At 46.8% G+C, this 22,790-nt stretch overlaps 2 protein-coding genes across 3 annotated transcripts; both read left to right on the top strand.

Annotated features, from left to right (window-relative positions):
• Window positions 1-1,259: 1,259 nt before the first annotated feature.
• LOC121096715 (arylacetamide deacetylase-like) lies at window positions 1,260-11,165 on the top strand. Its single transcript, XM_040613106.1, has 5 exons — window positions 1,260-1,628; window positions 6,811-7,033; window positions 7,460-7,529; window positions 7,885-8,056; window positions 9,269-11,165. The coding sequence occupies exons 1-5, from the start codon at window positions 1,491-1,493 to the stop codon at window positions 9,875-9,877; spliced, it is 1,212 nt and encodes a 403-aa protein (XP_040469040.1). The 5' UTR covers window positions 1,260-1,490; the 3' UTR covers window positions 9,878-11,165.
• Window positions 11,166-11,262: 97 nt separating this feature from the next.
• Window positions 11,263-21,734, top strand: SUCNR1 (succinate receptor 1). Of its 2 annotated transcripts, none has more exons than XM_040613107.1 (2): window positions 11,263-16,935; window positions 19,408-21,734. In XM_040613107.1, the coding sequence occupies exons 1-2, from the start codon at window positions 16,852-16,854 to the stop codon at window positions 20,347-20,349; spliced, it is 1,026 nt and encodes a 341-aa protein (XP_040469041.1). In that variant the 5' UTR covers window positions 11,263-16,851; the 3' UTR covers window positions 20,350-21,734. The 2 variants fall into 2 exon arrangements, with proteins under 2 accessions (XP_040469041.1, XP_040469043.1); XM_040613109.1 differs by lacking the exon at window positions 11,263-16,935 and adding an exon at window positions 17,121-17,345.
• Window positions 21,735-22,790: the final 1,056 nt, after the last annotated feature.

Below are 22,790 nucleotides of genomic sequence, written 5' to 3'. Positions count from 1 at the left end.
GCCTCTTTATCTGCCTTTTGCCTCGCAGCCTCCAAAGCCAGCCCCTGAGAAATGGGTGATCTGAGCTGTAGAAAAGAGAAGATGGGGTTGGCTGATCCGTGTGTCCACACATTTTGGTGCGTGTGTGCCTGCTGGGAACACAGCCTTGCTGCTGCCTGGACTGGGGACGTGGGGCCAAGGCAAGCACTCCTCCATTGGGCTGGATCCATCTGCCCCTTTCCCCAGCACCTGGCACTGGCCTCTGGGATAGGCAAAGTGGTCACAGAGGAGCGTTGTCTCTTGTTTTTGTTGGAGCGGTGTCAAGACTGTTGGGCTTTGACCAGCTGTTGTGCTGCAGAAGGACCAACAAGGGAGGACAGCGTGTCCCATTCTGGGCTGAGGAGGGATAGAACAGCTTGATTTTCAAAACACTTGAATATTTTGGAGGTGCCCAGAACTTAAATGAAGAAATATTTGAAAGATTGACTAAAGCCTTACACGAGCTTTGTGCTTGCTGGTCCTCCAAAGGATGCTCCATCCCCAGGGGCTACTCAGTGTGAGAGAACAACTGGCGGTGCTTCTTTGCAGTGGGTAAAAACTTCAGCAAAAGGAATAACTCAAATTTGAATTGAGCTTTTTACCTTTTCAGTTTATCTCTAAAGCAGGATTCTTGGTGCTGCAGGTGTTTTTTTTACCCCTTCTCCTTTGTGTGTGCCTGTGTTTGTACTGTTTTCTTAGTGGGATTACTGTTACCTGTTGGAGTCCACTGTGGGCAGGAGTGGTCGCCTCTGGGAGATGCATAGATCTCTTAATCCTGAGAATAATGGCAATTAAATATGGTCTTTCAAATATTAACCAGAAGCCTTGCCCTGTAAAAGATTTAGGTGTTTGGGGGTTTTTTCTTTCTTTTTTTTTTTTTTCTGCTAAACCTATTATTGCACAGCTGGTTTGGTGTGTTAGTACAAAATGAAGGGTGTGCTTTGCCAAAGCAGGAGGTGCTTGTTATTGCCTGTGGTCTGACGCTGTTGGGTATCTGTAAACTGGGCTGTGTTTGAATAGCTGTGTTATGGAGCAGCAGCTAATAGCTCCTGAATACTCAATGCATCTTTTCGCATTTGACTGTCACCTCTCGGCAGCCCTCAGTTCACAGGTTACACACTTTCTGTTCCTTATTTTTCAACTGCCTCTTTCCTCCTGACCCCTCCTCCTGGCTGTCTTGCCAAATGCAGGAGGCGGGGGTGATGGGCGTGTAGGAGCCTTGACGTTTAATCTGGGGTTGAAGTGCCAGCTTGGACTGGGTGGCTGAACACCTTGCTGAAGAAATAAATTTTCTCAGGAGCTGCATGGCAGCATAACCTCTGCCCCAGGTGATCGGATGAGAAATTGCCTCCTGGCCAGGACACAAACAAACCATGGGATTAACTTTGCCCTGTGCAAGCGTGCCACTTCGTAGCTGTTAGTCAGTGAGAGCACTTAATCCAGTCAGCCTGGGAGGAGCTGTGCCTGCAGACATGGGAGCCAAGCTGCTCTGCCTCTTCCTTGCCTCTGTCCTCCTTGCTTACTATGTCTACACCCCCATCCCTGAGGACTCTGAGGAGCCCTGGAAACTGATGCTCATCACGGCTAGCTTCAGGGCCATAGGGCATCTGGTGAGTCTGGTGCTGGGCTCGGTGTGGGGCTGGCAGGGGGGAGAGAGCTACAGAGCGAGGGTGTTCTCAGTGCCTTTATGGCTGATAGAGTTACAGCAATATACGTGCCATACATACATATGTAGTATGTATATGGTGATATACTAAGTAAAGGACAGTAGTATCTGAATTCAAGCATTAAATTTACTGTAACTATGGCTATAAAGAAAGCTAGAAAAGATTTAATGGTGCAGTCCTGAAAAAAGGACTGGATGAGTAACTCCTTTGAATAAAACCTGTGTGCCTGTGCCAGGCTGTTTTCCAGGTCTCTGCTGGGCATGGCAGTGAGTGCTGAGGGGCTCCCAAGGCCAGTCGGAGGCTCGTCTGGGTTAGCTTGCAGGGGATTGTGGCCATGCTTGGTTTCACCGGTGTGCCCGGCCCATGGGATGCTGAAGGGGCTGTTCATGCCCATCTCGTTGCAGAAGGGAGGCTAGGCACGTCCCTGTTTGCATCTTTACATTATAATGCCTTGCGTCTACATGCTGTCTAGTGGGGAATAGCCTCTAAGAATAAGCCAGCCAGTTTCTGTAAGCACAGAATTATTTGTGTATTTTCAGGAAGCACCATGTGTGTGCAGGCTGAGATAGAACGCATGGAGGAAGTATGAAATGCAATACGGCATCTTCCTAGTGGAATGCTCGCCTGGCTGCAGTTCTGTGAAAACCTCTCAAAGCTTCCTCTGCCCTTGGCTGGGCTCCTCAGAAGTGGCGAAATCTGCATTTGAGCCCTTTACAGCCCTGCTCATGAGCTGCCAGGGTTCGTGTTCAGCTGATATAGACCTTCACCTGGCGGGGTACTTCCACTTGACTTATTGCCCGTTCAGATAGATAAGCTGCTAAAAGCAGTGCCAGGCACTCTGCCTGCACCCTGCCTGCCAGGGCTCCCTTCCTCATAACTGGGTTTTGGGGTGTTTTGTCCTTGCTGCCATGCTCCCCTTAGAGAAGACAGGGAAAATGACTGTGGAAAACACTTTCCAAAGCACAAGGAGCCCAACACCCCAAAGTGGTTGGTTTTCCTCTTACCCCATAACATGCAGTAATCTCAGATCGGTGACAATGAGACTTTTCAGATGAGGGTGTGATTTCCTTGTGTTTTTCTATGATAGTGGCCTTGAACCACAGGCAGTGGGCAGTGGTCTTCCACAATGTAAAAAGTCCGGTTGTGGAAAAAACAGCTCTGAGAGTATTGAAAAGCCCTGGTCCTGAAGCTGAAGGAATTCATCCCAACGTGGGGGAGTTTGACAAGCTCAGTGGAATTACAGCAAGACTTGTTTTGACCTATATATTTATTTTTCCAAGATGATAATCCTCAGGGAAAATACAACAGCTGAGAAATATTTATGTAAACCGTGTAATCACTGTGGATCAAGTGATGCAATTTTGGCATGTGTGTGTGTTTGTCTTCACTGAGCTTATGACAAGGATCTGCATTTTCCTTCTGCGCAGTGTGCCAGGTCCTGCCCATTTGTCTTGGTCTCCATTCCAAAGCACAGTGCTTGGCAGAGCTCCCAGCATCGCTTGGTCCAAGCCTTCAGAGGTGACTCTTAAATATGGTGCCAGTCACTGTCAAGTATTGTCAGTGAGGTCTTAGCAGTGTTCGCATTTCTTCTAACTTCTGAAAAAGTAGGTTATATATAGAAGATAGTTAAATAGTTGATTTAAATTTAATTTACAGGAAAAAAAAAATCACAAGCAGCAAGACAAGCAGGGTTAGATTGTACAAGTTACACCACCAGTCCCTGAATGCAACATGTTACACTTTTCAAGTGGTGATCAATTAATATGTGGCATTTTTTGCACGTGCATGCGTGAATTCTTCCTGGGAAGAATAAAGCGTCTCTTGAAAAGCTAAACTTCTGGTAGGTTCTATATATAATAAAAAGCTATTTTATTTCTTGTTAAAAAGCCTGCTTGGAGTTTAATCTGCTTTTCACCTTCAGAAAACATGTAAGGACTTGGGTTTACTACTTAATCCTATCTATTGCTTTGTGATGAGGCCGTTAAGAGCCTTGTGTGGGAAGTTGGGTCATGTCCCGTCTCTGGAGGCTGTTATGAAGAAGCCAAGGTGCAGAAGCCGTGGTCAGCTCTGTGGCACAACGCCCGCGCTGTCCCCGCGGCACCTGGGTGCAGGCAGGGTGCTGACACGGGGACTGCTGTGGGAACAACCCATGTGAAGTGCTGAGGACCTGTGTGCCTGCGCGCTCGAGCCAGCCACCCTGATGGCAATGTTGGGCATTTCCCAATGCGCTTTCCTCTGAGACATCAACACTGTGCTAGGAACAGTCACAAAAGCGTTTGTTTTACTGACAAATTCCAACCAGATGAATAAACTTAGGCCTGTTGGTAAGTCAGTTATCTTCTAAACCAAGCGTTCTGGTCTAGGTTCTATCAGTGCAGTTTCAGGACTGTTTATGCCTATTCAGAGCCTTGTACCGTGCCCTGAAATTTAGACAAGTGCTTTTTTTATCAGTGTCAGCTCTTAATTTTTTGTGTGTTTAACTAGAATATGCACAAGTGGTGCACATTAAACTGAAAAGGTATATGCAAATTAGTTTGAAATTTCTTCCAATTTTGCTTGAAATGAACTAGATATCTAAGTTCTTATCTGACTCGCTGAAAGTAAACTGGCAAATGGCTTTCAAGGAAATTTAAAGTTGTATTCTTAACATCTTTCATCTAAAAACCAAACCAACTACCCTCCTGCAAGCTATTTCTTAATATATCATTAGGAATTACATAACATAATGCTCCCAGATCATGAAGCAGTCCGTCCTATTTTTACTTTCTAGCTGCAAGGAGGTCCAACACCACAGCATACTGTGCTTTAATGAGGCTACACGTGATGGGGGTTCCTTGCATTGCTGGCATTTCACACAGCTGAGATCATACTCTACCCACACTTGTTCTCTAATGTGGCTGAATTTTTGTTTAAATAGGTATTTACACTATCTTTCACAGTATAGGAAAAGAAAGCTTTATTTTCCTTCCAATTGTTGTGAATTTGTTCTCTTATGTAATTTCGTTGTCTATTACAGATTTTGAATATGGCTTTAGAATACATTTCTGATCTCTTAAAAGCAATGTGAGAAGTGAGTTCGTTTCAACACAGTTTGATCCAGTATAAGAGGGGAAAAAGGAAGAAAGAGCCACTGAGATTTATGTATAAGCAAACACCGGTCACGTCTGTACTTGTCACAGTTCCCCCAAGGCAGCTATGAGGAAACGTGATGCTCCCTTTGGGAGCTGCTGGTTTTGGAAGGAGCTGTTAGGGTCTCCATTTCTAGCATGGTCCGTAGCAAATGCCTTTAGAAATGTTTTCTCTTGGGTCCACTCTTGTGTACCAAAGATTCCCTATAATGAAAGCCAACACAATTTTTTTTTAAAAAGTTCTGTGTTCGAGGATTAAAAATAGCCTGTGAGTGAAAGGGATTCTGAAATTCTTTGATCATCATAAATTGTCGTGGTGTCAGAGTGCCAAAGGTCACAAATACTAAACTTTGGAACTTGTATTTCACCTGCAGGTTTACTTGCTAGGGTTTGTTTTTTTGTTTTCACTTTATTTAGCATCTTAGAATAATTGTAAACTAATGCAGAACCATAAAATTTCATAATAAATGTTTAAAACATGGATTTAAAAGGAAGTTGTTTTAACAGTATTAAAAGTTGGCAAATACTTGGTTCTGAACTCCCTGAACCACACCACTTCTGTCAGGGAATTTCTGTGGAGCCCCTTGGGCAAGTTTTCCTCTGCCTGTTGTGTAACTCTGCCAGGGGCACTGATGATGCCTGGGGTATCAGTGGCCTCCCCTGTTCTCTCCCCTTGGAGCGCTGTGCAGGGCTGGGGCTTCAGTGCTGCTGTACCTCAGGATTTCTGAGGAAAAGACCCTTTCAAAAAAGTTAACCCTATGGGTGTTTTATTAAGATCCATATGTTAATGCATTTACCAGGCAGGCAGAGATCCTGATTAGCTTCATCCTTATTTCCCCTCCTGGAGGATGTTCCTCCTGGTCCCACGGAGAGTCTCTCCAGGCCAGGGAGCCACTGGGATCGTCCTCAGCTGGGCTGGAGCCAGTGCTGGGCGACTGCAGCCATGCCACACCAGAGCTGTACTTCTGTCGGTTCACTCAACAGGGACCTGCCTTGCTGGCAGAGGGCTGGTGGAAATCTGAACGTTGGTGGCAGGGTTATTTTTAGCTTTTTAATGTGAAGTATCAAACCAATGTAAGGAAAGGATATGGATGGCTCAGACAAAGCTGCATCCTCATCAGGGATGATGGAGCAGGAAATCACTTTGGAAGGTGTAGTGGTACATGCAGTGTGAGGAAACTTTGTCTCAGCCGACCACGTGGAAGGGACAATGAACAGGGCTCAACTCTCCTGCCATTCAGTAGGAGCACTGGTTACATAGAGAGACAGAGAGTTTTGTAACTAATGGAACTGTTACGTGTAAACTGAACAAGTTAAATGGAGCAAGACTGTGGTAAAGTGGCGAAATACTTCTGCCTTTAACATCTCAAACTAGAGAAAGTATTTCCTTTTAATAATGTAAAGGTACTCATCTCTAATTGGTGCTCTTTGGCTACTGGGATGGAACAGATCATTAAAAATTATTGTGGAGCTTGAAGTCAAATTGCTATATCCTTGTGTTTGTGCCACCAGCATCCTTGGCGTCCTGAAAGTACTGGCTGCTTTTGTTTTTGGAGTTCACCACAGGAGCACTATTATTTGATTTTGTGGTAACTGGAAAGATGAGGTGGTCTGACTCATTGAGCAGACCCTCCTGCTGGGTGTCGGGACAGTTCAGCTGATTCTGCTTTCTTCCACACCCTCTGTTGCATCCTTGTTATCTTCTGTGCCTGCGCTTCCAGTTGTCTTAGCAATGAGAAGCGGTGGTGTGCCCTGGGCTGTCTTCCAGCCGCTGCTGCTGAGCCTCACACGCAGCAATGGGAGGTGAGGGAGCTGAAGAGTGCAGGCTGGACAGCATGACAGAGTGAGACAGCAACTCCTCGGAGTCAGCAGCATTTGGCTTAGCACCTTCTACGGCAGCTTTACACACTCGTACACAGTATCAAGTGGCTTTACGGAAATCTAAATGCAGCCTCACTTTCTCTTAAAGTGCTGTTTCCCCTTGTCTTGGGCTTTAGGCTGAGGTTGCTGATCGGCTGGGTCTGATGCACTACATGGAAGTTCTGATGCTGATCACAGCTGCAGATTACGTTGCGCCCATGTCTGATGAAAACGTTACAGTGATAGACACAGAGTTCAGCAATATTGCTGTCCGTCTGTACCTGCCCCAAAAGGCGTCTGATGGGCTGAGAAGGGCAGTCATCTACTTCCATGGTGGAGGATGGTGCCTAGGACAGGCAGGTAAGCTCTTCTCTGTCCGTACCAGGGTCTGTACAAAAGATCTCAATAGCTTGTGTTCAGTGTTGTCTTCTGTTTTATGGGAGTCACTGCAGAAAGGGTTGGAGAATGGGTATTTCACTGCTTAAACCCAGGTGGGGGTTTTGGAAAGTCACCTGAAAGCTTCTGCGAAGAGGAAAATGCTGTTGTGTATGTGCCTGTTCCCAAATGTACTGGGTTATATTATAAGGCGAGGGTGGCAGAGCACTGGGGCAGGCTGCCCAGAGAGGCTGTGCAGCCTCCTTCTCTGGAGGCATTCCAAACCCACCTGGACACGATCCTGTGCAGCCTGCTCTAGGAGAGCCTGCTTTAGCCGGGGCTGGACTGGGTGATCTCCAGAGGTCCCTTCCCACTCCAACCAGTCTGTGGTTCTGACTCATTCAATTTCAGGCATGAAATCCTATGATCATCTGACAAGGTGGACTTCAAACAGGTTAAATGCTGTCGTGGTATCAGTCAGGTAAGAGATACTCTCCTTCTAGATGGGTTGAGGGTTTGGAATAAATTAATCTATTTCAATTAGTCTAATTTTGCAATAGCTTTTTTTTTCCCCCCAAGTGCTTTCCTGCTAGCTTTAAAGCTATTCATAATAGAACCTGTCAAGGTTGCAGTGGCGAATTGTGGTTGATGGTTATTCTGGATATTGCTTTATGAAGTTGGGTGGGTAATAAAATATTGGGTCCTCCGGGACAGAGAGATAGTTCCTATGTCTCTGGGCACAGAAAATAATAAACGGTCATCAACTGGGGCAGATGTTAGCAAGCCTATTAATTATTAATAGTAGGGAGTAACACAGTTCTCCTTGCCTCTAACAGTTACAGGTTGGCACCTAAATACCGTTTTCCTGTTCAGTTTGAAGATGTGTATTCTGTAACGAAGTTCTTCCTCCAGAGCAGCATCCTCTCCCAGTATGAGGTGGACCCAGAGCGGGTCTGTGTTGCAGGAGACAGTGCAGGTGGCAATTTAGCTGCAGCTGTGGCACAACAGGTAAAAACCAAACAAAAAAAAACCAAACAAAAAAACCCCAAAACCAAAACCCCCCAAAAACCTGGTTTGCTAACTCAAAAAATATTTTTTTGTTGTTGTTTCATGAAAACTTACAAAAGGCTAACAAAAACCTCTGCTCAAAACAAGTGCACCTCCCAAATATGTCTCATGGTCTGTATACCTGGGATGTTGCAGTCTGCGGGCTGTCAGTGGGGGCTCTGAGTTGCCAGGCAAGCATATTTGCTCAAGCCATTTAATGACATCAAAGTAGCTTTGATGCTATCATGTCCTCCAAACCTTTATACCCCAAAAAAAGGGCTCTCTGCCCTATAATTGGGGCATATATCACTCTGTCCTCAAGCACATTTTGACTGCTTTAAGTATGCTGTTTGAAAAGGGAATTTTAGCATTTGGACTTAGATGTAAATGGCAGCCAAAAAAAAAAAAAAAAAAGTCTAAATGTTCTAGTATCATTTGACACATGCTTCAGTGCCTTTTGCGCTTCTTTCTCAGGTTTATTAAATAAAGTCAGCATGATGCTGTTGCTCTTTTGAGAAGTTAATTGGATTGTAGTGCATCTCTCTCGGAAAGGTCATGAATTTGCTGTGAACACTGAAGGCAAAAGATGAGGAAGAAGGTGGAAATTTATTAGTGAAGAGAAAAATGATGATAGAAGAAATGTCAGTGTTCAATTCATCACGTTTTATTTTTCACATGTCTAAAATGCACAAAAACGTAGCTGTTTGAGTTCTAACACCTCAGTGTTAGAAAACCAAATGGATAAGCTCTAAATTGTATGAAATGATTAAATGATCTGCAGAAACCTGCAATTTTTAAGCTATAAGAATAGAAATTTTCTATAGTTATAGAAAAAGCATTTGTTACTACTTCGGAAGACATCAGTGCTTCAAAAAGAATATTTCCCAAATATTGTTATCCTTCAGCATAAGAAAGAAAATGAAATTATATTTGGTGTTTGAGAATTTTTAAGACGATGTACTGTTTTAGGTGACCTGCCTATGAATTTAGAATGTCTTTAAACCAATATATCCTGGGTTTATTGATGATCTTATTTTGCTTATGCTGTAAAATGTGTGTTAATTCCTTACTTTTAAGATCTTCTGCCAGTGTGGGACAAGTGACAGAATGTCTTTTGGATGAATGACTTTTTATAAAATGACTTTTTGTATTTACTTCTGTTTTCTTCTACAGCTGTTAGAGGACACTGAAGTGGAAACTAAACTCAAAGCCCAAGCTTTGATTTACCCTGCTCTTCAAACCCTTGACCTAAATTTGCCGTCTTACCAAGAAAACAAAAACAAGCTCATTTTACCCAAGTCACTCATGGTCAAGTTCTGGAGTGAGTATTTTACTTCTGATTCATCCCTCAGGGAAGCGATGGCCTCCAACAGGCATGTTCCAGTCGAATCAAGCCACTTGTTTCAGTTTGTAAACTGGAGCAATTTGCTGCCTGAAGAGCTGAAGAAAGATCATGTTTACAGCAGTCCCACCTACGGCAGCTCTGAGCTTGCACAGAAGTACCCAGGGTTTCTGGATCGGAGGGCAGCCCCGCTGCTGGTGAGTGATGCCCAGCTGCACCAGCTGCCCCTCACCTATATCCTCACCTGCGAGCACGACGTTTTACGGGACGATGGAGTCATGTATGCCAGGCGTCTCCAGGCAGCAGGTGTTCCTGTCACACACGATCACATCAAGGACGCCTTTCATGGAGCGATCACGTTTGTCTCTGGTCCAGCGGAGCTAGCCGTAGGGCACCGGTTGTTGAACAGATATATTGAGTGGTTAAACGAGAATCTATGAGTTGAAAATACTGCTCTAGTGTGTCTGGCTCACAGTCACTGGCTGTGACTGAGGAGCGTAGGAGAGCAGGAGCTATGTGAGCTTGTGGGTGTGATTGCAGTCTTCATTGTGTTGCCCTGCAGTATCTGGACTGCAGCGTTTTTTATCTTCTCTGGCAGGAAAATCAGTCTGATTCTAAGCTAAGTGTTCCTTCAGTGCTGTCATCTGAGCTCAGAACCACGTAAACTGCTGGGACTGCCCTGGGATTTCTCTCCTGGCCAAGATCAGAAGGGTTGGTTGCCCCATGTCTTGTGTCGGTTGCTTGTTTCTTCCTATCGCAATGTCTTCCTAGCACACGCTTGTGCAAATGGGTAAGGTCATGGTTTGCACATGGGAGGTGCTCGCTGGCCGCTTATTCCTTGTTCCCTTTGGTGGGCTCCCTTGTCCTGTGGGACATGCCGGCAAGGCCCCATGGCTGCTGTCAGGCCATGGGGTGGGCAGGGGTGCAGGGACCTGACTTCATGAAGCAGCAAGCAGCTTGTGGAACCCTGCCCATCCCACGCGCCAGCTGGGTTTGTGCTCTTGTCCCTGTCCAGCACAGCTCAAGGGAGGCACTTGAAAACAGAGTGGGATGGTGGTAACAGGGCAAATGTTTGGGCTTTTTCTTTTGTGGTGTGTTTTATTTTTCATGTGTTTTGTTTTTTTATGTATGTGTGGTGTTGGTTTGGGGTTTTTTTTAAGCATTTCTCTTACTTGGTAATCGCTCACTTTAATCCCTATGCTAGAAGGAAATTGTGTAACAAAACAGCACTGGGTATCCATCAGATAACGGAAGACTGTGGAGATCTTAGCCTTAGGTAGCACTGCTGTATGTTTTGTGCTCCACTTATTTGATAAGTTATGTATTATGTTCCAATTATCCTTAAAATTGTTTAGTGGGTTTTACATATGAATTTTTGAAAATAAAATCAGCTTAGTAGCTTTATAGGCTTAAAAAAAGCTGTCAGTCTTGAACAAATATCCTCTATATAAATATTCTGTATATTAATATAAGCCCTAAAAATTTTGAATTATGAATACACACATCGATTGGCTATTGGTTTTAAGCTAATCACAACACGCCACAAACACATACTTCCAGCACTCTGCTTTTTTCTTTTGCATAGGAGATACTGAATCTTTAGTAATTCTGCATTTTTTTCCTGAGTGTGCACAGCCTGCTTAGATGGAATGTTTATGCAATGACTGCTCTGTTTTTCTCTTTCATCTTTATGTTGAATCGAAAGATTAAACTTGGCTTTGATTCTAATGCAATATACTTTTTACCACGCAAGTGCCCCATTTATCGGAAAGGAAGAACCAGCTGACTTTACATGCAGTAGCTATTGCAAACACTCCGGGCCAAGCACAGGGAGACGCTGTTTTACTTCTGCTGTTACCGTTAATGTGAACACTTAGTAGAGCCTGACCTGCCTTGGGGGCACCGGGGCATCGCTGATGAAGTGGCACTAGCCTGGATGCTGGGGAGAGCTCGCCCATCACTCAGTTGGTCACAAGGACCATCAAGACAAGCAGGACGATGGTGGTTGTTCCCAGCAGACAGAAAAGCTGGGCACATACTGGCCAGGGCAGCCTGGGTGGCCTAAAAGCACCACGGGAGCCTCTGCCTGTGCTGGCGTAGAGCATGCCAGCCCAGTGGGAGCCAGCCTGGGGCACCCTCCTTGTCTACGGTGCCACGGACGCGGCATTGCCTCTGTCACAGAGTGGGCATCGGCTGCGGCAGGGACACAGGGAGTACCTGGTGCCGTGAGAGCCGTGGTGGGAGTCTGTCTGAAGGGCATGGCTACCTGCTGCCATGGCACTCCCGGCAGGGCTGCTGGCCCCTCCTGTGCTGCCCGCACACAGGCATAGCACGGTGGGACAGAGCTCAGGGAGGGCTTTGGGTGTGGGTCCTGGCATTTCCCCCATTTCTTCAAACAAATACCCATGGAAGGCTTTAGGAAGGGCTTGGCAAGGGAAGGCAGGCTTGCTGGTGGGATGCTTGTGGCTGAGAGGAGAGCCTGGGGAGGTGGTGAAAGAGGAGGTGAAGCCATGCCTGAAGGGCAAATGCTTAAAATAGTGGACAATCTGGCTAGGATTGGAGGAGATAAAGCAGTGGAGATACTGGCAGTGAGAGGAACAGGGTGAAAGACACATGGAGATATGATCTTTCTTACCTTTAGAAACGTTTTATGCCTGTAAGGTAGTAGCAAAACTTACCTTCTAAGCAAGAATGCTAACAGTGTAGCCAGGCGCCCCCTGCATGTTCTTACAGGGCTCTGCTTGGAACAAGGAGTAAATGTCTTTTAACCACCAGCACCTAAATATGGATTCATGATTGATTGGACTGTGTATGCTTTTGATTAGGTTCCAAAAATAGACTTTTTGAGTTGAAATGCTTGGTGAGGCACAAAATGAGACTGAGAAAATTGCAACGTCAGTGTCCCTGACAGGAGAGGCTGAAGCTGCAGCAAGCAACGTGTTTATCCAGAGCAGAAACAGTAAAAGCCCCCCCAAGGGAAGGCTTTGTTCCATCTCCCGGTAGAAACCGAAGTGAAATTTGGTGTTTGATAGTAAAAGGCAAAGCTCAGCCTTGCCCATTATCATGGTGTGCCTTAGACAGGAGCAGCCTGATGGGGGAGAGGCATGTATAAAACGGATGCAGTGGTAGAAGTACGCAGGGAAAATGGAATTCCCACTTGTGAGTGAGTGGAGGCAGAGATAAAGAGTCACCTCCAATTAGGGTTTCCCCCATTATCAGTTTTTTTAAGAGTCTGTAACTTTTTGAACTAGTACAGTACTTCAACAAAAAAACCCAGCACACCAACAAACCAAAACCACCCCCAAACCCCACAACTTGGCAAATAGGGTTTGTTTCTAGTATTTTTTTGGAACTGTTGATTAAGCTGTTCCCTGTTGACAAATCCAGTTGAAGGCCCAGTCACACTGGTGCTGCTCAGCATATTCGCTGTTTTCACTAAGCGCTTCATAGAAGCAGTTGCACAGGCTCCCCTTAAAGCTGAACCCCTAACGCGGTTCCGTCTTGTCTCGGCTTTGCAGGCTCAGGCGGGGCAGGAGCCCTGGGCGCAGCCAGCTGGGGTGCCTGGCGCTGCCCGCTGCTCCCAGCACGCTGCCGGGTGCCTGGCTGGCCTGGCAGCGCTGCTGCGGGGACCGTTTGGTCTGGGTGTTCCTTACCGGTGAGCCTGCCCAGCTGAGCTGCGGGAGCTGTTGGAGGGTGGGAGATCTCTCTGAGGCTGCTGCAGCAGGAGGAGCTGAGCCAAGAGCTTGGCCCCAGGCTGGGGGCTTCCGAGGGTCTGTCCCAGCCCGCAGCTGGAAAGTGGTAGCGCAGCTACCGAAACGCCATGCTGGTGTCGGTGGCAGCTCCTCGTGCGTGTGGGGGCAATGGCCCCTCAGTGCCCGCTTGTCCCCTGGCTCCTGTCCCTGCGGGTCAGCTGAGGGGGATGTTCTGCCGCGGGGCAGCAGCCGAGCTCAGCCTGGAGCCGGGGTCCTGCTGCCACGTGCCTTCGGGGGAACACGGCGGGGGGGCTGAAGTGAGGCTGCCGGGGTGTGTGCTGCTTTTAGCGCCTAAAATACCCGAGGCACCCTATAGATGTCCCTAGGTAACAGACCAGTTGGGGTGGGAAGTGCTGTGGGCCCTTCCTCGGAGAGAGCTAGAGGCGTGGAAAGCACGGGTGGTTTTTCTGGGAGTGAGCTGGTGAACAAACAGCAGAGTCTAAACACAACGGCTTTGGCCTGGGGACTTAAGGAGGGGAGAGATGGGGCATATTTATTCCGGAGCACAGGGAAATCGGGTACTGCTGGGCTAATGTAAGCAAGCCACAGATAAAAAAAAGTAAATATTTGATTCTGTCCTTTCTTTGTACAAAGAGCCGAAACAGCATTTATGGTAACCAGCTGTACAGGCTCTGCCCAGTGCCGTCTTGGCTGGTGTGCAGCAGCGGCAGGTGCTGCTGACCTGTTTGTGCTGCTGCTGTCACTGCAAAGTGCTCCTCTGCCGGTTCACAGTGGCCAGGGCAAGGTGTAACTAATTTCTCCTAGTAATAATTGATAACCTAAAAGAACATTCCCATGTTCCATTTTGCTCACAGGGGCGAACCCTGGGTGGAGCTACACATCCCCTGTTCAAAAGGCTCCTCAGGAAGGGCACCGCACCTCACTCAAGGTCAACCGTAATGACTCATTCCAATCAGTCAAATGCAAATGCATTATAAAAAAATCATTAAATATGCATTACTTGTTTAATAGGCCTCAGTCTAATGTAAATTGACTAATGGGTATTTAATGACAACAAACGTGCCTGACTCAGTTGCATTTCTTCTTTAAAGCCTGCACGTTGCTAAAGCACCCAATGAATTTAACAGCAATGCATTAATTTACAGCCATAGCCTGCCCTTGTCTCCCAGCCTAAATGCCTATTTTTTGCAAACTTGCTTCATATTGCCTGGGAGCTGCAGGATTAAATCTGGGTGGCACAGTTTCAACAGCTTGCTTGAGAAATACTATAGACATCTATCAAAACAGCGCAAAGAAGTTCTGTAGTTGTTAGGGGCTGTTTGAACAGACGGTGGCTGCGTTAGGGTGTTTCTCAGTGAAGAGACTTCTGGCTGCGTTCCTTGAAAAAGCAGTTGTGTGTAACAAACAAGCGTGTAACTGGAGTGCTGTGGGAATGAGGGTTCCCGGGTCTGGGATGGATTTCCCTCCTGATGAGTCCCTATGGGCATGTACCCAGGACCAGGAAATTGTGTGCAGTGGCTGAGGCCGCTTCCTGCTGCTCCGCTTTCCTCCATCCCTGCGCTGCTGACACACTCCAGGGATGCTCGCTGCTGCATGAAGGCTCCCTATGGGATGCCGCAGCTTGCCTGCAGGCACTTGCTGTCCTGCTCACCTGGCTTTTAATGCACCCTCAGAGCAACTGTGCTTTCCACCCCAGCCTCTCTGGTGTGCTCCCGTCCCATAATTGTGTCTTCTCACTTCTGGTCCGAAATCTGTTCTGGAAGGTTAGACTTGCATAGCAAATGTAAATGCCCCAGTGCTGACTTTGTTGAAAGAACAAGTTAATACAAGTTGCATAGCTATAGATGAGAGACCTTGTATTCCTCGAAACACCCTTTAAAACCCCCTGTGTGATTGAAGGCTCAGTTAGCAGATATGGAGAGCAACAGGTTTCCCAAGTCAACCCCATGGGGCGCAGTGTGACTCTGCGAGCTGCTGCCAAGCAGAGCAACGTCTTTCACAAGCACAATTTGTTTTGAAAAGTAAATCCCTCTGCCTTTCAGTCAAAGACTGGAAAACCTCACCAGCTTCCCAAGTGTTTAGAGATTTGCGAGGTGTGTCAACATGGTGTAATTAAAGTTTCTTTATTACTTGTGCTGGAGACCTTATCTGGCAAACACAGGTCTCAGGTGCTCTGGAAAGGCAAAGCATGCACCCCGGTAATTCTGACCACACAATGCTATTTTCACTGTAGATGTTGGTTTTACTGGATGCTGTGGAGGGTTGTTTGCATGTAGTTGTTTTTTAATAAAATAAGCATCTACCACAACCTGGAGCAGAGAACTGAATAGGAATGTTGGTGCTTTCCTAAAGCCTGGTGTGTCAGAAAAGACCATCAGTTGCTTATGAATTCATTTGTAAATAAACGGTCCATCAAGGATGCAAGCAGCTGGAAACTAACCTCACACAGGGATGATAGGTGTGTAGTGTTTTGAGAGAAAAGCACTCTGTGGGGGTTATTGCTTCCCAGTAACATATGTTCAGGAGCAGTGGTTACCCTGGCATGTGGCTGTCCCACAGCTGGTCACTGCCGTGGTCTTTGGGGCAGGCACAGGACCAAGAGCACAGGAGATCCATCTGTTCCAAAAGCACCTTTGCTCTTCCAATGCTTGTTGTAGGAGTTGGCCTCGGTATTTTGAAGAGGTCCAAACTTCTGTCTTGAGCACACACGTATTCAGTTGTGTCACAGTGCTTCATCTGCCATGAACTTCCATCACCAATCATGTATGATGACTTGCTTTACATTATCAGTGCCTATTCCATTCCATTTTGGATTTTTTATGGCACATATTGTGACACTGGTACAGAAATGAAGTGGTTGCTGCCTTCAGTTTCCGTACAGTTCTGTGTACCTTGGTAGCTGTCTCCCCACTGGACACAGACATGGAGCTTGTTGCCCTGTTAAAGCTCAGGCCAAGTTACTGCTGATCACAGTTAGGAAGCCGAAATCCGTCCTGTAGCTGTGGCAAAAGATCTGCAGACCTAAAAGACTTATTTCAGGCATAATGGAAACCCTTGGTTATTCCTTTAGTTGGTTTTGCATGTTTTGTTGAGTTTAGCTGTCAGAGCTCTCGGCTTTCACAAAACCAGAGCTGCTCCATGGGAAGCATCGACATGGCCCACAGCACTGCTAAACTAGTGGGCAGTTTCAACATCTGTTTGTTTTCTGATTTACCTTTTTAAAATTATGATTTCATTGGGCTGGTAAAATTCAGAAACAACTTCTGTATAATTAACCATTTTTGTATAATGCCACTGTATCGTTTGAAAGCAAGAAACAGTTTTTGTGCTGATATCAACTGGTTTGGGTGTGCTGGTTGGGGTGGAGCTGTCATTTTACATTAGCAACATTTATCCTGAAAGTTAAACAGATAATTACATTGTATGGCAACAACGAATAAACCGGCAAGCTTTGAAGCATTGAAATGCATTACTATATGAAAATGAAGTGCTTTTCTTCAGTGCTCTGTTTAATATAATTAAGATAAGTTGTTTGAATTGGCTTGCTAGCTATAGAGTGCCACTGAGCTGCTGTATCTCTTGCGTTGGTCTCCGAGTGTCATAGGAGAGGCTGTTCTGTGGCTGGGGAAGATGGTGTGTGGTCGGGGCTCAAGCCACCGGCTTTGCCCTCCTGGAGCCTCCGGGATCTCTCGCAAGGTGGAATGGAGAGCAGTACCCGCTCCTCCTCACCCCCCGGGGAGCAGTGCCGGCCTCTCTGCCTCGCCGGCCGCTGCAGCCCGCACAAGGTAAGCGCTTTGCCCTGGCGGCCCCGCGCTCGCCGTGGGCTCTGCGTGTCACCCACGTGGGACCGTTCCACAAGGGGTGGTTGATCGGAGCCCAGTGCCAGGCAGGCGCTGGCTGTGGGCTCCCCACGGTGCGGAGTGTGGCTGCAGCCCTCCTGTCCTCCCCGGGCAGTTCCTAAACACGGCTCTGCAAAGGGGAAGTGCTTGTTTGCTTCTCCCCGGGGCTGGGCACATCGTGTGGCACCTTCCTCCCGTGACAGCTGCCCCCGCCCCGCGCAGCCAAACAGACAGCGCCTTCGCCCTGACTCAGGCGTGACCGAGCCCCATGCAAACCGGGTTAAAAGGCGGCGTGGTGCGGTGCAGCGGGTCCATGAGGCAGAGGCGTGGAGGGGCAGCACGCGGGCCTGGCCATGGTAAGGTGCCCTTGTGCCTGGCGAGCTGGTGCTCAGCCCGCGGCTCTCGGGGCGACTCTGCTCTTCCTCTAGCTGGGCTGTCTCTGGATGAACCCTTAACTGTTCTACCCTGACTGCCTTCTTTAAAATAGATTCATCAGTCTTTTTCTAACAACTAACTAAATCGATGTATCTGTCAATACAGTAATTTTTAAATTATTATTTGTATTTAAAGCACTAATGCTAATGCAGTGTTTTCCACAACTAAAGTCTCACTAGTGTTGAGTTTCTTCTTGAGAGCCTGAGCAGCCAGGGTTAGGCTAGGCGCTGCGGGTGAGGTTATTCTGACCAGGGTGAGCTCTCATGGCTGTGTAACTTTTGCCTCCGGCTGTACGCGGTACAAGTGTAGGTATTTGCTGGGTACAACTTCATGAAGTTTTGTATATGCTGTATTTTATTCTGTCTCATGATCTACCTTTAAAATAAGATACAGTGCTTTAAGGGCAGAGACCTATTAACAAATTCTAGACACCAGAGCAGTTTTGGAAACCTAAAACTCTCACGTCATTTGTGGAGACTTGTCCTTAGCAGTTTTTGTGGCAGTCACGTTGCTGCTTTTTCAGACCTTAGTCTTAGTTTGAGTTCAGTTTTAATCTATATCCCCTTTTCCTAACGCTTTGTTCTCCCCTGCTTTCTAATTGTTCTGCTGATATTTTGACCAAAGGCTCTCACTAAAAGCTTTATCTTGCAGTTCCCCTGCAGGTGGGTGTACATACATGTCTGCCTGAGGAGGGAGAGGAGCGAGCACTTGAGCTCCTACTCTATTTCTTTCCCTGTAGCATGAAAGCATTTTTTTTTTAACAAGCTTCAGGAATAAAGCAAAAATTCTCCTCTGGCAAACTCATGCTTGGTGCAGCTTCCTAGAAAGCTCTTCTCCTTAAAGAATATTGGTTGTGCTACTTACTTCCAGGCCGAAAGGGGAAGCTCTTTGTTCGGAGCCAAGGAGCAAACAAGACAGCGGGGCAGGAGGGCTGGCAGTGGTGCTGGTAGCACTGCTGCAGCCGCAGCTATGTGTTTGCCAGCCCGGCACCCACCGTCATCCCGGCAGAGAGTGGCTGCTCCATGGGGCTGGGTGTGGGGTGCTCCATCGGGCACGGGCACGGATTTAGCCGAAGGGACAAGCTGTGGCTGAGTAAATCGTACACAGTGTTCTCGTTTTGTGGGAAGTTAGTAAGAAAAGTGAATTAAAGTTTGTGAATTTGGCTTTGCAGGCATTTTGTCCTGATCTTGACTGGACTGTCCCCTGGATGGCACTTGCTTTCATGTTAACGAGGTCTCAGTCGTAACTGAACCTTCCCTTCTTGGGAGGGCTTTTTGTAGAAAACAGGAGCAACTTATAAAACCCCAGGAGCAGAAAGGCCCTGTATATGCAGGAATGGCTCAGAAGTGCTCCAGCACATCTGCTGTGATGCACAGGATACGTGCTTCATCTTGACAATGCTTTACACGCAATCCTGGTACCGAGTTACCAGCAAAACCCTACAAAGTGCATGACGAAATGGTTCAATTAATTCCTCTCCTGACTTAATGAATTCTGAGTAATGCTGTCAGAGCGTGGCTGTATGGCTGCTAATGAGTTCATCCTTTATCAGTCTTGACAGGGGACTTCTGCTTTAGTGATGAGTGAAGGGACCATGGGACCAGAGTTGGGTAACAGGTAGGCAGATGACTTCTAGTAAGAGCTGTGACAAAGCGGTGACAGGCATGTTTCACTTTCCCAGCCTCTGGTACTGCCAAACAGCATGTCATGGCAGGTGCTTCAGGTCCTGCTCTTACTTCAAACTCCTCAAGCAGGTTTTTGCTCATGCAAGTTTTCATCTTGCTCAGTAACTCTGGTCAACAGCTGAAAGTAGAAATCATGTGTGCATGAGAGGTATTCTCTGAGTTTGAGTATCTACTTACTGTGTTAGCTGTAAGGAAACTGCACGCCAGATTCATCTATTACAGCAACAGTATAGAAATAGCCATGCAACGATCTTTTGCTAATTTTTGATGTTTATTTTTTTCCCTGTTGACTTTCCAGGCTGTGAATGAGACAGATTCCTGTTTGCTGATGAACGAAGTCCTCGAAAAATATTATCTTTCCACCATGTACAGCCTTGAGTTCATTTTAGGCTTCATTGGAAACATCATTGTTGTGTTTGGCTATATTTTCTGCCTGAAAAACTGGAAAAGTGGCAACATCTACCTGTTAAATTTATCACTGTCAGATTTACTATTTCTGTGTACTCTTCCAGTACTTGTGAACAGCTACTCCAGACATCAGTGGGCAAAGGAGAACATCTTGTGCCACAGCAACAGATTCCTGCTGCATGTGAACCTGTATAGCAGCATCCTTTTCCTCACCGCTATCAGTATTGACCGATACATGCTCATAAAACACCCTTTCAGAGACCATTTTCTACAGAAGAGGAAGACGGCCCTTATTGTGTCTGTTGCCATATGGATCGGGGTGGTACTGGAACTGTTGCCGTTGATATATTTCCTGGAGCCTGTAACGCTTGCCAATAATTACAAGTGTCTTGATTATGCAAGCTCTGGACACCCCATGAAAAGCCTCATCTATAGCATGTTCCTGACTGTCTTTGGGTTCCTCATCCCTCTCTTGATCATGTGCTGCTTCTATGTGAAGATGGTTCTTTTTCTTAAAGACAGGAGTGAGCAACTCAATTCTCTTGAAAAACCTCTCAATTTAGTCATCCTCACGGTGGTGATCTTCTCTGTGCTCTTTACTCCCTATCACATAATGCGCAATGTCCGACTGGCTTCCCGAATACCAGCCTTGAACATCTCTGTGTGCATGCAGGGCATCATCAACACCATTTACACCATCACAAGACCTATTGCGTTTTTAAACAGTGCCATTAATCCTGTTTTTTATTTCTTAATGGGTGACCACTTCAGAGAGATGCTGATGGCAAAAATAAGGCAGCTCTTGAGCAGATGCACAGCCACCGGCAAATGAATGAATAAGGAGACTTCTCGTAGTGGGAGATGGTGGGGAGGAAACTGGCTTAGGGAAGCCATTTGCCGATGCACAGTGCCATCTTTTTAGATAACTTTATGCTAAGGAATATGCATGAGCTAATTGTGTTCCTCTAAATGCTCTTGTTACCTTACCGTACAGGAGATCTCCTCCTGCTGACCTGCTTCCAGCAAACCAGAAGCGATGCTCCCTGTACAACAGTACAGCAGGAAACTCTGCTCTCATAGCAGGATGCCCTGTGGCCTGTTAATATTGAAAATAAGAGATCATCATGGTAGTTCTCAGAGGGAAAATACACTGCTCTCAGACGGTTCCTTTGTGATCCATAACTTGATGCTGGGCTGGACCTAGGCTTGGAAAAACTGCCAGGGGCACTAATTCACATGTTCAGCACAAAGCAAGCTGAGCCTCCTTTGTGTAAGTGTTTGCAAACCCCACATCTCCTGGGAGATTTACCTCGCTGATTTGGTGAGGGCTGGCACCTTGGAAGCGGCAAAAAGGCGGGTGTGCAAACAGCCAGGTGGAGAGCTTCGTCGGTGTTTCAGAGGAGAGGCCGTGGCTGGGTTGCTGTTTGCATTTGTAACGCGTGCGAGGAGTGCAGAAAGCTGTAACGTCTGGCCGCTGGTCTTACAAGCATTTCATGGAACCACTGAGACAGTGAAGATGTGTGTGTGTGCAGACAGTTCTTTCGTGCTTCAATATTAAAGCTAGACTCAGTTTGCAGGAGTAAAAACAAGAAAATCTGTCATTTCAGTTCTTAACAGAGATTTGCCTTTGAGCATCGCTGAGACAGCTATGTAAGCTCATACTGCCATTTTCACAGCCACTTTTCAAAGTATAGATTTACTTAACTAATGCAATTATCTATAAGTACGAGCAGAATGTATAGCTTGAAGCAGAATTTGGACCTCAGAGTTTGTACTTCATTAACAGTTCCAATAATGAAACAGGAGCTAACAAGAAACCAGTTCCCTCCCTAATGTCCCTGCGGAATCGTTGCAACAGCAGAACTTACTCTCCAATTGGCTGACCTGACCTCAAATAGAGAGGGCAAAGAGACTGATGAAGCAGTAAGCTGGTACGAGCTTGGGCTGGGGAAGGGCCTGCGGAGAGCACCAGGGCGTGCTGGGCAGGGTGCAGGCAGCCCCCTCCCTTGCTGGCAGCCCCATGGTGACGAAGGAGCCCCCGGGGGCTCACTGCTTCCCAGGGCAGGGGGAAAGGACCACCCATCGTGTCTCATCAGAGACAGCTTCAGTTCTGCTTTCTGATGTGGTGGTCATCTGCAATAGCTTTATACCCATCTGTCTGATAAGAAACTCTGCGTACTGTTTTAAAAAAGTAATAATAAAAGAAGCTGGCTTTGTGTTGAGTGTTTTAGTTTATGTGCTGTTTCTTCTCTTTAATGTCCATGGAGCCACTGCCTCTGCCTTTTTCCTGATAGCAGTAGCACCCTAAAAGTCTGTGAGCAAAAGCACCCATTTGGCTCAACTGAAGGGATAAAGTAGTTGCTTCCCGCTGTGAGCGTCTCGCACAAGCACCCGTGCCTGTGTCCCTCTGGGGTGGCCGTGACATGTGCTGGGTGCTACGCCCAGGTGCCTTTGGGGATGTCCCCAAGCTCGGGGGGATGCTGCGGGAAGGATTTTGCTGTCACATTGCACGAATGTCTCCAGCACCGCTCCCCGAGGGGTTTGCTGGGGTGGGAGCAGTCCTGTCCCCCCCAGCGATGCTCCTGGCCAAAGCCACTGGCTGGGGGCTGGAGGCGGCAGCCAGGCTGTGGTGATGGGGAGAGGGGTGCCCGGGGAGCGCTAACCAGAGTCTTGACTGGAAGGAAATGTACATAAATCCTGATTTTCTTCTCTTTTTGCTTTGTAACTTGCTAAATCACTCTGTCAGTGGTGGAAAAAAGATCCATCATGCGTGTTACAGCAGCATGGCCTGGGACAGATAAGGCTGTGCTTGAATTTCCATTTTAAATGCCTCCTGGTTTTGTAAGGACCATTGTAGGTAGCACCAAGAGGCAGTTATTCAGCTGGGTGTGACGTTATGCATGTTCATCCCAATACGAGAAGCCAAGAGCAGAATTTCCAAAAGCAGGTTGAATATTCGCTTTTTAAAGTTGGAGTCTAACACACCGAAATAATTTTCTTCCAGGGAAAGTAGGCTCACCTTTGCCTTTTGCAGTGGACAGAACAGGACTTTTCAAAGGAATGTGGATTTTCTAAAGGTATTTGTGGCTTTCCTGTATCAGCTCAGTGGCTTCTTTTTCTTGTGAATGGCTTGTGTGGGGCACAAGAGGAACTGGTGGGTTTTGGTTTTTTAAATACATATGTAATCCTATAGCAGAAGTGGAAAGGCCATGCATGTGCTGTTTGAATTTAATATTTTCTGCATTAGAGATTTGTGGTTGTCAGCTTCTATAT

The sequence above is a fragment of the Falco naumanni genome, chromosome 13 (assembly GCF_017639655.2).
Source record: "Falco naumanni isolate bFalNau1 chromosome 13, bFalNau1.pat, whole genome shotgun sequence".
In the NCBI taxonomy this organism is placed as follows: Eukaryota; Metazoa; Chordata; class Aves; order Falconiformes; family Falconidae; genus Falco; species Falco naumanni.
The sequence above is the reverse complement of the archived record's forward strand: the minus strand, read 5'-3'. Positions and strand labels throughout refer to the sequence as shown.

Coding starts and splice junctions, on each gene's coding strand:
- LOC121096715 (XM_040613106.1), top strand. CDS start 1,491: ATGGGAGCCAAGCTGCTCTGCCTCTTCCTTGCCTCTGTCCTCCTTGCT. Junction 7,530..7,884: donor GCTGTCGTGGTATCAGTCAG/GTAAGAGATACT, acceptor TGCCTCTAACAG/TTACAGGTTGGCACCTAAAT. Junction 8,057..9,268: donor CTGCAGCTGTGGCACAACAG/GTAAAAACCAAA, acceptor TTTCTTCTACAG/CTGTTAGAGGACACTGAAGT.
- SUCNR1 (XM_040613107.1), top strand. CDS start 16,852: ATGGAGAGCAGTACCCGCTCCTCCTCACCCCCCGGGGAGCAGTGCCGG. Junction 16,936..19,407: donor GCCGCTGCAGCCCGCACAAG/GTAAGCGCTTTG, acceptor TTGACTTTCCAG/GCTGTGAATGAGACAGATTC.